At 48.0% G+C, this 17,643-nt stretch overlaps 1 protein-coding gene across 5 annotated transcripts in view; it reads left to right on the forward strand.

Moving 5' to 3' along the window:
* The window catches only part of PBXIP1 (PBX homeobox interacting protein 1), a 220,419-nt gene that overhangs the window by 140,748 nt on the left and 62,028 nt on the right, over nt 1–17,643 (forward strand). For all 5 annotated transcript variants that reach the window (XM_069650226.1, XM_069650231.1, XM_069650225.1 and 2 more), the window contains one exon: nt 12,003–12,069. In XM_069650226.1, coding sequence (XP_069506327.1) covers nt 12,003–12,069 — 67 coding nt within the window. The remainder of the gene's footprint in view (nt 1–12,002; nt 12,070–17,643) is intronic.

Genomic DNA, 17,643 nt, shown 5'->3' on the forward strand with positions numbered 1-17,643 from the left:
TATGGGGGAAATTCCTCACTGTGTATTGATTATCACTCTTGCATGATGTGAACCCTGGGAGTGGGTGGGGGGGTTGTAAATATATACAGGATTCTCATTGGGAGCTAATTATTATGAAATTGTATTTCTTTTGGATGTTGATGATTGTAAATGCTATGAACTTAAAATGAAAATAAAGTTTAAAAAAAATTAAAATAAAAAAAAAACAAGACACCTGTCCATACTACCTGGCCCTTACCATCATTCCCACTAAACATGTTGGTGTCGGCTAACTAGTCCCTTCTCCTTATCTCTGCTACTTGACTTCAAATCTTCTTCAACCACTTTTTATATCCTATTCTTCACACTAACAAGGCACGGTCCGTAGTTACCCTGACGGGGGTCACAATACATCACCGCCGAGGCAAGGTTTGGTGCCACAGGTCCACTACGGTGGTGAATGGCGAGGCACATATGCAACATAACATAACATGCTCTTTTATCCTGGGCTTTAAATGAGCACTGTGCTGTGCGCGCGTCGAAGGCTGCATTTGCTGGGGCCATCAGGCCGTCACCTCCATCCGAGCTCTGCACTATCCAGCGACGCTTTTATCGCCTCGTTACCTTTTTACTCCTGTGTATTCCACATTCGCCCCTAGCTGACAAAAACGGATGAATAACTTTTTTCAGTGGGCATTTCGTTTTTCAGCTCCCTGCTGCCTCTCATGATAAAATCGGCAACTGTTCGCCACCAGGCTGTATTTCTTTGTCTCCATTATAACGTATTCAACCCCCTGGGTGCCCGAGACTGTTTTTCCTGCTCTAGGCAAGGAGGCCACCAAACCTCATGTTGAAATGCAACCCCACGATCCGTGACACATCGTCAGGCAGCCCCGGCGAGAGGCCAGCCTCTCCCCCGCAGACATGCATCGGCATTGCTCCATGCGTCTGAAGATGCAGAGTCTTGCTCATCCTTCAGAAAGCCCCAGGACCGGTACCCAGCCCCCTTCCTTCAATTCCCCAGTGTAGAGACGGCGGATATTTCCAGCTACGAAGAGAGTGCGATTCAGCCGTTCATCCCAGAAGGTCCAGCGTGAGGGCGCAAGTCTGCGGCGCCAGGTGCCAGATGGCAAGTTGCTATTATTATTTCGAAGCCCCCGTGTCCAGTCGCAGGGCTGCCCCTTGTCTGCTCCCTGTCAGCAGCAGCTGTTAGTGCTCTGGGGGGGGGGTCTAATTATATCCCCACACTCTGGCCCCTATTCTTGCAGTATTTATTGTTCATAGCAAGGAGTTCGTATTCCCAAGATAGTTCAGTGGGTTAATGTCCTTCTGCAGATATCTGTGCATAACCTGCAGGCCGCAGGTTGGAACCACGTGAATGTAGTTTCAGTCTTCAATCCCAGTGTTTAAAAAAAACGCTATAAAAATACCTTGCTGGCATGACACGGCGTGGAGATTTCTATTTAAATCCAGAACGGAGTCGCATTGATTTTAAAGAATAGAGTTTAGCAGACAAGCGTGGCTAGTAAACAAAACGGTAGCAAATAAAATGTCAATGTCCTCTTGAAACGTCAGGCGAGCAAGTGACCCGATGCACCAGTGGCCCCAGCGGCCATTAATAGCACGACTCCATCTACGGTAAAGGAGTCGGGGACAATTATGAAATGTTGTCTCCCATCTCCTTCTTGCACTGGTTTGGGCCTCTTTTCTGTCAGGATAAAATCTGACAGTGGTGCAATAGGGCCATCTAGTGGATAGTGAAGGTACGGCATTGTCTGCGTGTACCGTTCGAAATCCTCCAAACTAAATCCATCGCTTGCGGTCAGCAGTCTGCTTTGCCACACGATCACTCCCAAGAGGCCAGGAGCAGCAATGACGCCGTCGTCGTCACAGCGACGCTCCACTGCCAGCCACATTATGGCGTTGTTGTGTTCTGGCAGTGGGAATGGGGATCTACCGGTACCGGCACCCGCAAAAGGGCAATTACCAGGTCCGCCTAACTCGGCATGACCCGGTAATTGGCCATTTGCGGGTGCCGGACCCAGATGCCAGGGTTGTAATGAGGCCCACTGTTTCAATTGAACCCAAGGGGGTGCTTTGTGTTAAAATGTAAGTAAATTGATATATATTCAGCAACAATGGTCAACATTACTAACTGTATAGTGAAGTAACTCATGAAACTGGCCCACATTGGCCAAAATGGCGGCCCATTTTGACTGGCCCACACTAGCATTTAACATTTTTGGTACAAACATTACCCTATAGGCCAGTCCGAGCCTGGCGGCTTCTCCATAATGGCGAGGGGGAGCCAACCCAGTGGCCCCTCACCCATTATGAAGGAGATAAGGAGCCAGCCCAGTGAAACAGTGAGCACTCCCTCAGCTGATTTTATTTTCAGCTGTGGGAGTGCTCCTGGGCTGGCTGAACTGTCAAAGGGACTTTGACTGTTCAGTTTAATTCCCCAGCCGCACATGCTCACTGAGCAATGCAAGGCTGGGGCGTTTTGCTTTGCCAGCATTACATAGGTCATTGGAAATGTTGGCTGGGACACTGCATGTCTGTATGTCCGAGGGGGAGCTCCTGCGCCTCCTCGCACATACGGACAGAGCAGCTTGGAGCAGGATGTTTCAGCACCCACATGCAGGCCACGTTTATGTTCTTTTTTTTATTTAAACATGTGTATGGATGCGTGTATGCTTATGTTATGAGTGAGTGTATGGTGATGGATGCTCGTGTGCAGGATAGAGTGATTGCTGTATTTATGTGCAGCGCCTTGCATACACACATAATCATGTTGATAGTGTTAGGCCCAGTGGGGGCTAGGGGACACGGATGGTATCTTTTTACTGGACCTCTATCATAGATGGCCAGTAAAAAATGTCATGCCTGCCTCCTGGGCCCCCCAGCACCAATTGCAAACTGTTTGGCTATTTACCCATTTTTTTTGTCAAAAGTATGCTCTACAATACAACATTTCAACCCATTATTTAAAAAAATTCATGGGGGGAACACCTCCCTTTTATTTGTTTGGGCTCCCTTACTAAGCTTGTTCACTATGGCATTTTGGGGGGAAATAGTTATGCCCCTCCACTTAAAAACATCACCAGTCGCCACTGGCCCTCAGACTGTGTTGGGAACTGGATGGGGGGAACCCAGGATCTATGGTGGGAGCAGGATGGGCGGGAACCATGGGATAGTGGTGGGAGCAGAGTGGGGAGAGGCCAGGGTGTGTGATGGGGTGGGGAGAGACCAGGGACTGGGTAGGAGTGGGATGAGGGAACCCAGCCACTGTGATGGGAGCAGGTGACGGCGCGCAATATATACTGTCCATTTAGCATTTCTGGGGCCCAAATTTTGCTCAGGGGGGCCACTGCCAAAAAAGTTTGAAGACCACTGCCCTATGGCCAGTCACAGTATAATTTGAGGACCATAAACTGCTACTGTCGCAAATTGCGCCTCCTTTTTGGAGTTATTTGTGATTTTACCAAAGACAATTTCAGAGAGGTAAATTTCACCAAAAATATAATACCGAAAAAATACCTTTTTTTTTAATTTGGGCGTCCCCCACAAACCCCCTGCTTTTCTATCCTTGTAACCTCATCCCAACCCCATCCCCACCCATTTTAGCCCCTACTTCACTCCCCCATATATATTTAATTAACATTTTCAGTATTTTTCCAGTATTATGGTTTTCGGTAAAACTTACCTTTCTGTTTTGTTTTCGGTAAAATGACTGGGTACCCTTTTTGGGGGGTGCAAACGGGAATGTGTACACCAGAATGGTTTTTCCTAATCGTGGAGGCACAGAGATGTTCAATGTATATCCTCGCTGCTGACAGAAGCCTCCATTGACCAGCTGCGCGCAGTGGCGGACTGGCAACCAAAAGAGGCCCTGGAAATCATTTTCAAAGTGGCCCCATATTACACATGTTCAGCAAGCCCAACACTTTTGCTATGAGAACATCTGGAAATAAAATAGGTTACCACACAAAAGAGGCCCGGGGTACAGAGGCCTACCAGGAAATCTCAAGAGTTCCCCATAGACTGGTCCACCCCTGGCTGCGGGTGCCATTGGTTGGGAGAGGCCTTTTTAAAAAATATATTTTTTAGCAATGTTGATGGTTTTGGGACTAATAACTGGAGTAGCACACATACATTGGTGCCCCTATTCTAATCCTAACCCAACCGTGCATGCGCTCCAGCTGCACACTTTTAAAATCTTTTTTTTATTGCATACCGGTTAAAATACAGGTTTTAACCTAAATAATATATATTTCAAATGTTAAAACATTCAGAGTTATGCTACAATTCTCCATAATATATAATCTCAAATAGCCACAGAAAATATGATACACATTTCAGACATCAATTAAGATGTGAACAAATAAGACAAATATTAAAAACAAGACAGCACACTTCTTTTCAGTGCCTCCTGAATCGGTACGCCTCGTTTTGGCGCAGACGATTTGGCACCGGTCACTTCCAAATCCCATTTCAGTTGCGCCGTATTGGCTGTGGTCCACAGCGCGCAGGGAGCTGTCCGTGCCGGGATAGCACTGCAAGCAGTAATATCCCTGCGCAGAGAACTAGCAGCGCTGGGACATTACTGTTTCCTTAATTAGATTGTCACCCAAAGCGCTAATAAATGCAGTGTGTAGTAATGTGCTGGTGCCTGCGGAACTATGGGCCTGTGACATGTTGGGGTGGAAGGTTGTGCTTTGAGTGTTGGGGACTCTCAGGGGGCAGTTAGAGAGAGAGAGAGAGAGAGCTGAGCTGGTGGGGATGGGCCAGTGTTTCTTCCTGCATTACACTTGGACCTAGGTGTACAACTGAGGACAATAAAGCTTACCAATGATTTAGCTGGTGTCCTGCATCATACATGAGAGAAGAACCCCACCCTGGTTACTTCATAGTGCGTGGATGACAGTATATTTAAACCAAACAGTATGCGGTCAGAACATGGAACCCTAATTACATGTACTGGGCCTCATTCCGAGTATGGTGGTAGCCATGGAGCAATTAGCTCCATGTTTGCCTCCCATACCGGTACCGCCTCCGGATTGGTGCAATGGGGATTTACCGGTCCATTCCTAGCTTGGCGGGACCGGTAAGTCCCCATTGACAACACCATTCCCCATTCCCATTTCAGCCCCCATAGGGCTCAATGGGAATGGGGAAGGAGCAAATAACGGTACCGCAAATTGCGGGACCGTTATTGGCTCCAAAGTCCCTTAACGGGTCCCGTCCACAACACCTGGTCAGACCAGGCGTTAAAGGAGGGACCCGCTAAGGGACCTCGGAATTGGGTGCAAAGGGTTTACCGGCACCGGTGTCCTTACCGGTGCCGGTAATCCCTTTGCGCCCAACTCGGAATGAGGCCCACAGTGTGTGTTTGCCGTGTCCGGAAACAACGGTGCTGTTAAGCTTACCGGCACCATTGTTTCCGGACCAGCAAACTTGTAATGAGGCCCAATGACTTGCTGATGTCCGACATCTGCGCGTTTCCTCTATCGCCATCTAGTGCATGCTCAGCGTAGGGAGTTAGGGTGTGTCCACTAACTATTTTTCGCTGTATGTACTCAATAAAATAAATCAAAAAGTATTCCTTCTTTTAAAGAATGAACTCTGCTTTGGTAGTCCTGAATTATTCATTTTGGTTTGTTTATATTTTTTTTCTATAGCGCTTTAGAGAAACTAATGAGGCGGCACAATACATGTAATGATGATAATCAATAACCGAATAAAGCAAAGCGAAACATTGAGAAAAGGGAACCGTAGAGCACCAATTTAGAAAGACAATTGTTTTGATGGTCCATAAAGTCAGTACAAATGAAAGTCCAGCAACTTATTGAAAAAATTGCAAGACCAAATAAAAGCCACCACTCAACAAAAATACCAAAACCGGAAGGGAATACATTAAAAAAAAATACTAAAAGTCAATGATGAAACGTTGTATACTAAGAGCAGGTGGTTTGCAGCCACACATACTGTCCGCCATGCTCCAAACTCACCACAGCGGCCAGCTGACCGACGGCTACCCGCTGGAGCAGCTGCTGCTCCTCAGCAGATGGTGGTAGCTGAAGAGGGCACCATGGTCCACAGCATCCAAAAGGGCTTGGTGCCACCGCCAAGCTTGCGGAGCCGCCGAAGTGCTGCCGGGTCCATGTTATCCCGTAGTCTCCCACGGAAAGCTTTGGCCTTGCGGTTCGACCTCACTACCATAGGTGAGCAAAGGAAGCTGGAATCCCCTTCTATGCACACGTATTACCAGTAGCATGGCAGATGAGTTGGCACAGATCTACTGGAGACTCTCTTCCAGGACCATGTGGAGGGGACGGGGGTCTCCACTGGCAACAAGCCAACGAAAGGACAGCATTGGTGGACTTCCACTGTTTCAGCAGTTGCCAGTCGGAGGCAGAGAGCTCACTATAAACCACTATGCGGGAGGATAGCTCAGGGGCAACGCGTTTGCCTTGGAAGCAAGACGACCCCGGTTCAATCCCGGGTCCGGCTTAGAAACCTCTGGGTATTAAGCACGTTATAAATAACCAATTACTATTACAAAAACCCACACTGGGCCCTAAGCTCCCCTCTTCCCCCGCCCATGATTCTCAATCTCTCCAATCCAATCAATCCCTTAAATCATTAGCTATCAACTCCTTTCCTCGTTTCGATCCCTTTACCACATAATTCACACACGCTAACAGTCAGTCTGTCAGCGATCAGTCCCATACCCACTCCGTTGCCAACTGCTTAACCCCCCAAACCCACTTCCACGCACTTCATTCCAAGATCGGAAACTTCTCCCTGGTCCTTCACCCCACAGTCACCTTTCACTCCGAATCTGGCACTCCCTACCACGCCCTTTGCTGTAAGCCCTCCACTCTCACTCCAATCGCTGCTTGTACTCCTTTCCTCCTGAAGTGTATGGCGGCCATCCAATCACAAGCCTTCCCTTACATTCCCAAGACTGCTCCACGCCCCCATTCTACGCAGGGGCATCCCATCCCACCCCCAAGCCTTCCCTTGAATTTCCCAGCCTGCACCATGCCCTCCATTCTTCTAAACCCAGTGCTGCCTCCCTGACAGGGCTGGGCAGTTTCTACACAGTATTGCATTCGAGGCAAAACAAAATCACCCCCCCCACAAAATATTGCTCCCATACTACTACCTAGTACTGCACCCCATCTCCAGCATCAAACCATTGCAATCTAAAGAGCTTTGTACTGGAAAGTAATGAGTAGACGGCAACAGAGGCAATGTTACTAATAGGGTTTCATTGTCATTATCCCGTTTGTTAATTGGCTAAATGAAGGGCACTCTCCGAGATGTTGCTGCTTCTGAAGCATCCATGGCTGCTGGATAGTCTATTTTTTCCAACAATTCTGCTCTCAGTTGACCATATTAATAATTTGCTAATAATTCGATATTCATATAGCGCTTTGAACCAAAGCGCTTAACATAGCACATATGTACATACATTATTACCCAATCGAAATTGGTAGTCACTTTATCAACCTCTGAAGGATGAAAGGCTGAGTCGACCTTGCTGGGATTTAAACCTGTGACCTGCAGATAATAGACAGATCACTGCAACAAGCGCTTAACCCGCTGCGCCATCTTACCAGCTGATCAATATTGCAAGAGCCGGTCGCCCTCTTCAGCTAATGATCGCACAGCCCGTTCGTTCCAGGGGGGAAATGGAAGCGGGGTGTGGGGCAGAGGGCTGGAGCTGGACTGTGGGGAAGGAGGCGTCGGTTCCAAGGCATAATACCTAAGGTTAGGTTACACGATTGGCACCAAAAGGTGCCTTTAAGGAACTTCAAAGTGCTATAGGGGAAGACAGGAGGGACAGGTAGGCTATGAGGCAAAGCAGTCACGTTGCCATATAATGTGAGTACCTGTGCAAATGAGAACCATCGACCAAACTGTGTGAGCGCATGAGCATTTCATGGCAAAACCTGGCATATTGTGAGAGTACCTCAATATAGGATGCCAATGTTTCGAAAATGGCATGACTCCTTAGGCATGCCATGTCAATGGCTGCCTGTTGGACTGAGTAGATAGGCATAACATTTTAACATCGGGCAAATAGTGGCACACCCAATGTATAGCTCACGAGCAATATAATTGGTTCGGGAAAGGGAAACAGTGATTGGGTAGACTAGGCCTTTCATCCTTCGGAGGTTGATACACTCAGTGCCACAAGCGTTTAGCGATAACGCGGATTATTACAGCGCTTAGAAGCGGTCCATCTACATGAAGCTCTTTATAAAACACCAAATGATTATTATATGATGCAAGTATTTAGGCAATATGTAGTAAATCGTGCAGATTGCTGTTGTCTGATGGCAAAAGCTGGCAATTTGTGTGGGTACCAGGCAATGACGCGAGTACCTTATTGTATGACAACAATGCCTGTAATGTAATGTGAGTATGTGAACATATCTTGGCAAAACCTGGCAAATTATGGAAACTCTGACATGCAGTTGTAACACTAGTAAAATGATGAGGGTACATTGCCATGCCATTTCAATGACTAGAGTAGAAACACAGAAACATCTTCACTACACACTAGCCAAAACAGTTGTTTTTGTTACTGCTTGTTTTCTACCTTTGTGCAAAGACGTTTTTCACAATAAATACACATGCACACAAAACACCAAACAATGGTAGTTCTCTTCTTAAGAGCAATCTACTCAATGTTCAAACCTTCCTCTGCTCTAACCCGTTTTTCCAACTCCTAAACACTTTGGGGGTCATTCCGACCCTGGCGGTAGGGTGTTAAGGCGCCGGTAGAGCTGCCGGCGCCGTTAACCCCCGGGCCCCTACCGCCTCATTACGAGGTCCGATCGCGGGACCCGCTAAGGACGCTGGTTGTTAGCATGCTCCCCCTTCCCATTGAGCCCTATGGGGGCTCGAATGGGAATGGGGATGCATAGGGTCTGGGTTCCCTGAATGGGGAAATACCGGGCCCTCCAAGGTCGGAATGGCCTGGTATTTCCCCATTCAGGGAACCCGGTACGCGGTATGGGGGTAGCCATGCCGCTATAAGCGGCATGGCTACTTCCATACTCGGAATGACCCCCTTTGACTAAAGCTTGGGTACCCAGTACAAACTCAATGTGTCACAATATTCCTTGACCCGGTAAACGACAACAATTGGCTAGGTGACGCTATGTCACCGGAAGATGTTGTCCAGTCCTGGGCTTTAATGTAACAAATCAATGCATTCTGGGAGTAGTAGTCTTTTTTGGCTTCAATTGTATTAACATAACAGAAAACAATGATTTCTATACCCCAGTGGTGCCCAGAGGACATGGAGTCACTCATTCGATCACCCCAAATTGTTCAAAAATAAGGTAATGAGCCTAGTCCTCTGCCACATACCCATACATCAATGCTAATGTGTCCCTTCCTCACATACTTTCTTTGGCCATGTACTTCTGTCTTCCACCCCTCCCACACAACACCCTAATCCAGGTAGTCTCTGGTTCTTTGGATTAAGCCAGCAACAAAAACAGAAGGTCGTTTTAGCCCATGCCAAGCCCTTGGCCCTACATTCTGCCATGCCAGTGTTCCCATATAGCAAATATTACGCGGAGTCAAAGTCGTGGGATTGTTTTAAGGATATTTAGTTTTACAAAAAGATGCTGATGTCCCTTTTCGATCTTTGAAAAAAAAAATGCAATACTCTGTGATTACCACTTGATGTCAGACTATATGCACAGCATGTGAATCCAAGCAGCTACAAGCACTGGAAATACAATTACAGTGAGTAATTAATGTCTTGTATAGCACACATCTAGCTAGGAAGCAATGGAGCACTGTACACATAGTATGGGGTTAACAGAGGTCCATGGGGTTAACAGAGGCCTATGGAAAGGGAGGTTACAGGTTATAATAGCTTGGATATCTATACCTAGACATTGCTAAGGACATTGCAGTCCTAAGCGACTCCTAGCTATTCCCTGAAGAGCACGATCTTGAGTTCCTCCGTGAACTGCATGTTTTCTGTTTTTTTCCTCTGTGTGTGTCAGTTTAGTCTCAAGCCTCGCAGTGGTCTGGGTCCTAGTGGAGCGCATCCCACTTGAGGCTGTGAGGTTTTGTGGCTAAGTAGGACGGTGTTCAGGAAGTGGTTGCCTTATATGTGATGCAGAAGTTTTAAATAGTATCCTGGCCTGGGTGGGTAGCCAGCGCAGTTGTCTTGGGAAGGCAGAGATGTGGTCAAATGTCTTATTTCCTGTTATGGGGTGTGCAGTGGCATGTTGAACAGTCCAAAGCGGGGGGTGGGGGGCGGGTGTGTGGCCAGGATGCTGGCGAGGAGGGTACTCTCTCCATCTAAGTGTGAGATTATCAGTTCTGCCCTGTGGTTCTGAAATCGTCCGGTTTTTTGTTTTTTGTTGTTGATATGTTCCCGGAAGGAGAAATGGCTGTCAATGAATCAGACCAATTTGGCACATGGGACCAACTGAGGTGTGAATCCATTAAGGTGCATGCCTTTCAGTTGACCTTGGATGGCCGCTTCTTTAGGCAGGTGGCCTAGAAGGATAAATGCCATTTTGGTTGGATTGATCATCAGGTAAGTACTTGTCATCAACGCTTTGATGGAGGTGAGCCATTTCCTGAGGCACACAATGCCTTGAGTACAATTTACTTTGAGGTATGCCTTTGAGGTGTGCCTGAGTTATGCCTGACTATTGTCAGTGTATTGGTGAAGTGGGATATTAGAGTCCTTCATGCCTTAAATTGGCATAAGCGCCATGTAAGTATCCAGACTAATGCCATGTTCACCAATTCCCTCTCCTGTTCCCCCTTCAGCACTTTGAAGCAACCTCAGTGAGGCATATACGTTCTACAATTGGACTGCATCGCATCACATACATCAGGCACCCACGCCTTCCATTCGAACCCCACACTCTGCTGTGCAGCCCCCACTATTAGTGCCAGCCTCTCTCAAATCATGTATCCAGAACCCCAATGCCTGCTCCCAAATCTTCAACTCTAGGACCGGTGTTGCAGCTCAAGTCCTCGTCTCTACACATCACAGCACCCCGCTCCATTCTAAACCAAATGCATGCTCCTAAAACCTCCACTCTAAGCCCCCTACTTCTCTTGGGTTTACATTGTAAACACCGTGTCCTGCTCCCAATCCCTCCACTATAGGCACCATACACCCTTGCCCCCCCCATTCTTATTCCAAAGCCTCTTGATAACTCTTTCTTTGTAAACACTTTGCCCTCCACTTTAGGCGCCATAATCCCTCCTGAGCTCTCGATTCTTAGTCCATTGTCACCTCTTCCATTGTAAACTCGGCGCCCTGCTTCCAATCCCTCCACTGTAGGCACCATACGCCCGCTGTTCTCAATACCATGGCCACAGCCAAGTCCTCCATTGTAAACTCTGTGCCCTGCTCCCAAACACTTCACTCATGCCAAGACTGGCATTCTTAGTCCGATGCCTAATGCCTCCACTCCATGCCCAATGCCCACTCTGAAACCCTCCTCTTCATCAACAAGCCTCACTGCATTCCCCTAACATCCTGCACCCAGGCCCTCCTTTTCAAGACCCACACTCTGCTCACAGGCCTCTACTCCAAACACCAAGCACGCCACCGCAGTCTACACTCTGTACCGCCTTCTCTTCCAAGACTTCTCCTGAAGTCTTTACCACTCTCAATTTGAGCTCCGTTCCTGGTCTCAAACCTTCCACCCAGAGGAGAGCGCTTTCAAGCGTGACGCTTAGCACAACCTCCATCTGCAGTTCCAAGCTTTCCACGAAAAAGAGCCAACATTGCTCCCACGTTTTCCATTATAAGCCCCAGGTTTGCTGCCAAACCACTCCAACCCCCATGCTGGCTTCCAGATCCTCTGCTTTAAGTCTGATGCCTCACCCAAAGTCTACAATTGTAGGCCCTGTGCCTTGCTCCCTGAACCCTGCTCCACTCAAAGTTCTTGGCCAAGACTTCCCTGCTAATGCTCCCAAAGGATTTGCTCTCTGACTCCGCTCTTTGTTTTTTTCAGGGTTTCGTGGTGGAGACAGTGGGGCCCGAACAAGACCCTGGGACTCCAGCAGGCGGAGCGCCAACAGGTAATGCAAGATCTCCCATGATTTCTTTCACATGAATCCCAGGGTAACGGGAACGAGAATGCTGCAAACGTTTCCTGGCATAGGCATGTTCTTTGACTCCCCTGTACTGTATTTGTGCCTGTTATGTTGAACAGCCTGTAAGCAGGTCCAAGTTACTGACGCCGTGATTCCGGGGCCAGGCACACAACCGTTAACGTACCCCCGACACACTGAGAGCTTCCCAGGGTAGAGCCTGACTAGTTGGCAGATCAAACACAGTCACTGGAGCCTGGAATCTGCTGTGAGACCAACCTGTGAAGTGACGCAGTTACTAATGACTCGACAGATTACCTCCTGTCCACGTCCTATGAAGACGCCCAGCCTCCATCCACACTGCAGCCGTAGATTTCCCCTAAAATAAATCTGATCACCAAGTTCATGGGCCATAGGTCAGGAAAAGCAGGGCACCATTCCAAAATGCTATTGGGCCTTCCGCAAAAACACAGAGACACTCTCCAGAGCTGTGCCTCAGCAACACTCCCCTTTCACCACTGACAAGATGGAGCGGGCATTACCCAGCAAAGCCGAGTGCTCTTCTGGCATGCAGTGCTGTACTTACCCTGTGACTCAGAGAACATTCAGGGGATGGTGTGCCAGAATGCCAAGCATGCTTTATGCCTCTGAGATGCCAAGACGTGCCCAGGAAATAAGCAAACTGCTTTGAAGGCCTGCTTTGTTAACCAGTCACAGCCGTCTGACTTCAGTCTGTGGAGCACCTGCAGCCCCACCCCCACTGCTGCCCAAGGGCGAGTCCTGGGCGCACACGCTGCCATCGATCTTACAGCAGTGCTGGCAAGAGTGGCACTCTGCGTTAGGACAACTGGGTCCTACTTTGAGGAGCCTCTGGCCTGCCAGAATCGCAAGCTACCACTAGCATCTCTTAACCACTATCTAGCCCCGCCCCTCTGAGCATTCTCGACAACCATACTGGGGGTATTTCTGGCGGTAGCTGAGCTATTGGGAGGTTGGGGGAGGGAACCGCCCTAAGGCTCCTTTCAGATCCTGATGTGACCACATCCTGTCAATTGAAAAGCACTGACATGGTATTACCACTCCATCATGCCCCCATGCCCTAAGCCACTGATTTCTGGAGTTGTTCCCGAACACCTCTAATAACGCTTACAGCTGGAGAATGATGTTGTATTCCAAAGGTAGCCTTTCTATCCCACTCCCTGACCCCTTTGCCCCGCATGAATGGATCATTAGGTGTGTATAGATATACAGTTTGCTCTAAGGGGATTTATGTGATCACTGCGACCCCCATAATTCCGACAGCCGAAAATGCAGACTTTTTGTTAACTCCCTTCACACCACATATATATATATATGCGGGGGGGAGACCCCCGAACTACCCTCTATTACTATAATGTCACACACACCCCCACATATAAAAGTTGGAATTCCGGCCATCGGAATTATGAGGGCGACATTTTGGGCCATTGCCCTCTAAGGTGGTAACTGCACAGCTCTGAGAATCTTGGGGTTACACTTGAATATCCCCAGTCAATAGAAGTTGCCTTAGGCAACGAAGCTTACTAAACAATCCAATCCATTGTGTTTACTCAGCATGGCCGCATTGCACAGGAACAGGTATAGAAACAATACCAAACAGATGTTTAATGTGTTAGATATAATACAGTAAAATCATTGCCTAAATGGTATTCTCAATCTTTGGACAAATTCACACATGTCCCAACGTAAACATCGTGCTGTCCTGTCCACTCGCAACAAACCATTCCCAACTCATTCGCATTCCCATTTCTGCCCATTCATACTCGTCCATTCAATCTTCATATAGAATGCCAAGGTGATGTACTGTGTACCATCTAAGGGTTGTCCAACTCCAGGCCTCGAGGATTGGATCCATATTGGATTTTCAGGATACCCCTCATTAATATTCATGTGATAGATTTGCATACAATGATTCTAAATGCATGCTAATTTGGTCTCATGAATATTAATGAGGGATATCCTGCAAACCCGCCAGGTTTCCGGTTCTCGGAGCCTGGAGTTTGCCATGCTCTATATCAAGCATGATAAAGTTTGCATCCTCACCTTCAGCGTCCCACTCAAAGGGCATTGTTCTTCCTTGTTTGCCCCTGTTTGCACCTGATCATGCACCGCTTCACCATCCACCTGCTTTACTTGATCCCTTATCGTCTTCCACTACTTGCTGTCATGCCTACCACCATCCCATCTAGGCTCTCTCCTTACTCCCCCCCACCCCTTCTCTAATCGATCCTAGCCTTCTGTTTTCTCTGACTGTTCCCACGCCGTTAACCTTGGCCTTCTTAATACCTGCTCTTTCTGCAATAAATCCCACTCCATTCTTGACCTCTTTTTCCGACTGAGCCTGCATTTTCTCTGCCTTACTGAGAGCCAGGTCACCCGGGAGAACACTTCTAGCCCTGCCTCTTTCTGCAATAAATCCCACTCCATTCTTGACCTCTTTTTCCGACTGAGCCTGCATTTTCTCTGCCTTACTGAGAGCCAGGTCACCCGGGAGAACACTTCTAGCCCTGCCTCTTTCTGCAATAAATCCCACTCCATTCTTGACCTCTTTTTCCGACTGAGCCTGCATTTTCTCTGCCTTACTGAGAGCCAGGTCACCCGGGAGAACACTTCTAGCCCTGCCTCTTTCTGCAATAAATCCCACTCCATTCTTGACCTCTTTTTCCGACTGAGCCTGCATTTTCTCTGCCTTACTGAGAGCCAGGTCACCCGGGAGAACACTTCTAGCCCTGGCTCTTTTTTCACCTCCTCCACCCGTTTCTCCCACACACCCGCTCCTTCGGTCGCAGCGGTGGTACTTCGATTCACTCCAATTCCTACTGGACTCCAGTTCCTCCTCCTTCTGGCCTTCCTATGTTTTCTCCCTTTGAGGACAATTTCTCTTCTTTTTCCAAAAGTTTTCCTCTCCCCTTCCCCACTCATTTTTTGAAAAAATATAATCTTTATTGGTTTTATAAAATCAGAACCAGTGCAGACAATTTCAAACATCCTTCTTTGCATCTAGATCGCTCACTTTCTTCTCTTTAACACTTGCTTGTCATGGAGAGCCACCCCTCTGTAGTCAACTGAATAAACCTCTTAACTCTCTGCTCCTTGTTCTGACCAGCTTATATCTCCCCTCTGCCGCCCCGATTCCCCTCAGATCTGAGCAGTCATAACAACATGTTATGGACGAGGCATATCCCTCACGCAACGGTCCCATAGGGCCCCGCAGAGTATGCCCACCAACTGTCTCCCACCCCTCCCTCTACTTGTCCCCGTGTTTCGACCAGAATTGAACCCATTCCAATTCGATGTCTTTGGAGGTCTCTTGTAAACAAGCTGTCATTTTCTCCAATAGGTACATCTCTTTGGCTTTTCGCAGCCATGCTATTTTTGAGGGGAGCTGCGCTCTTTTCTAGCTTTGAACCAGACATGGCCTCGTCGGCAGGAGTAGGTGATGTGGTATGTGCAGCAAAGTAGAGTAGAGTTTTCTTCCTTAGAAAGGCCAAATAAAATCAACATCCGGCCTTTAACCCTCGCTAGCCCTTCCACTTCCCTAAGCCTCTAAAGAACTGCTGTCCAGAACACTTGCACCTATGCACATGTCCACCACGTATGGAAATGCCTGCCCCTTTGCCCGCAGCTCCTCCAACACTCCTCTCTAGTGTCTGGGTACATTCCGGAGAGCCTGGCTAGGGGCACATTTTCCACCATAGTTTCTCGGTTATGGGCTTTCCCAGGTCGTCTTCCCACTGGCTTTTTAGGCCTCCTGAAGCTGGAGTTCGCAGCCGCTTGATACCCCTGTGCAGTGCCGAAATTAAGCCACTGTTACTGCCATGTGTATTAAGTACCTCCTCAACTCGGGTCAGGGGCCTAGAGACCAGTTTCATCCATTTATCATGACTTATTCTTCAAGTACCTAAACCCTGAGATATGCCCAATATTCGACCCCTGCTCCAGCACTGCCACTTCGATTAATTGTCCCTTGACCCAGAGTTGACCCACACTTTCCATTCCCACCTCACTGTTTACCGACCACCTGGTTCTTCTATTGATTTTCCTGACCTTCTTGATTCGTTTCTATCTTTTCACCCCCCCTCTTTATCCTTGACAACGTTAATCTTCCTTTCCTTGATGCCTCTCCCCAGTCTCCTCTTTAGTCACTGACTGATTCTTATCATCTAAATCTCCTTCCTTCGACCCCTCTCATCAGTCAGGCTCTCATCATTTCCTCTCTTCCTCCCCCTGGATCTATTAATGCCAGGAACTCCCATTCATTCTTTGGATCACCTTTTACTTTCCGTCTCGCTCTCCTTCCCTTTTTTGCCCTCTTCCTTGATTACAACTACTATCTTCAGTCATCATAAACTTTGTTATTTGAGACCTTCCTCTTTTCGATCCTCTCTCCATTTTTCTCTTCCCCCATATCTGCCTTCTCTCCTATTTCTCCATAATATGCTGCACATTCCATTCATTACCCTCTTGTGACTATTCTTGATTCTAGTTACCCTTCTGCACCTTCTCCCCCTCCCACAGACCCCTCAGCTTGGATCACTCCCACTCGCCTCCGTGCCAGCCTCTACAAAGCCGAACAATGCTGGAAGTATTCCCAGGCCCACGCTGACCTCTCTGCTCTCTCTTCATTACAATGTTTGTATGAACAAGCCTTGCTTACTGCCAAAAAGGGCTACTTCTCTGAACTCACCCTCTCCCTTTCCCACCAACCCATCATCTCTTCCAGCTTCTACTGACTAATCTCACTCCTTGTCCTCCTGACCCTGCCCTTTCTTCTTCTCTCTCATCATCTGACTTTGCCAATTATTTTATCTCCATATTGGTCATTCTCCCCTCCTCTTTCCCAACCGCTGCTGTCCCCTCCTACTACTCTTCTCCCTCAAACCTGTCCTCTCACTCATCTACCTTTTCCCCCTCTCTCTGACCGTGATACCTCTGCACTTCTTGCTCACGCCCACCCTACTGTTTCTCCTTCTGACCCTCTTGCCTCCGTGCCTATTCCTCAAATCTACTATCTAACTTGCCTTATTACCTTCTCTCTCACTGGCTCTTGCTTTCCCTCCTTATTCAAACAAGCACCCATCTTCCCTGCTTAAAAAAACCTCGCTTGAGCTTTCTATCTCGGCTAACCTCTGCCCTATCTCTCTTCTTCCTTTTCTATCTTAGCTCCTAGAGCGTGCTGAATACTCCCAGGTCACTTCCTAGCTCAATCGTCATTCTCTCTTGCTGCCACTTCAATCTGGTTTCTGTCCTTCCCACTCCACCGAGACTGCCCTTTTACATGTTTCCAGCACTCTTCTGACTGCCCGACTCTCCAAGCTTTCCTCAGTTGTTATCCTTCTCGATCTTTCTACAGCATTTGTTACGATTGATCGTCTACTTCTTAATTCCACCCTCTCTTCCCTCTTCATTCCACACTCTCGTCCCTTGGTTTTTCTGGGTCCATTATCAAGTGGTTCAGCTCCTATCTTTCTAACAGCTCTTACTCTGTCACCTGGGCTGGCCAAACCTCTCCTCCCTGCCCCC

The sequence above is a fragment of the Ambystoma mexicanum genome, chromosome 1p (genome assembly GCF_040938575.1).
Source record: "Ambystoma mexicanum isolate Mex_15411 chromosome 1p, UKY_AmexF1_1, whole genome shotgun sequence".
NCBI classification, from domain to species: Eukaryota; Metazoa; Chordata; class Amphibia; order Caudata; family Ambystomatidae; genus Ambystoma; species Ambystoma mexicanum.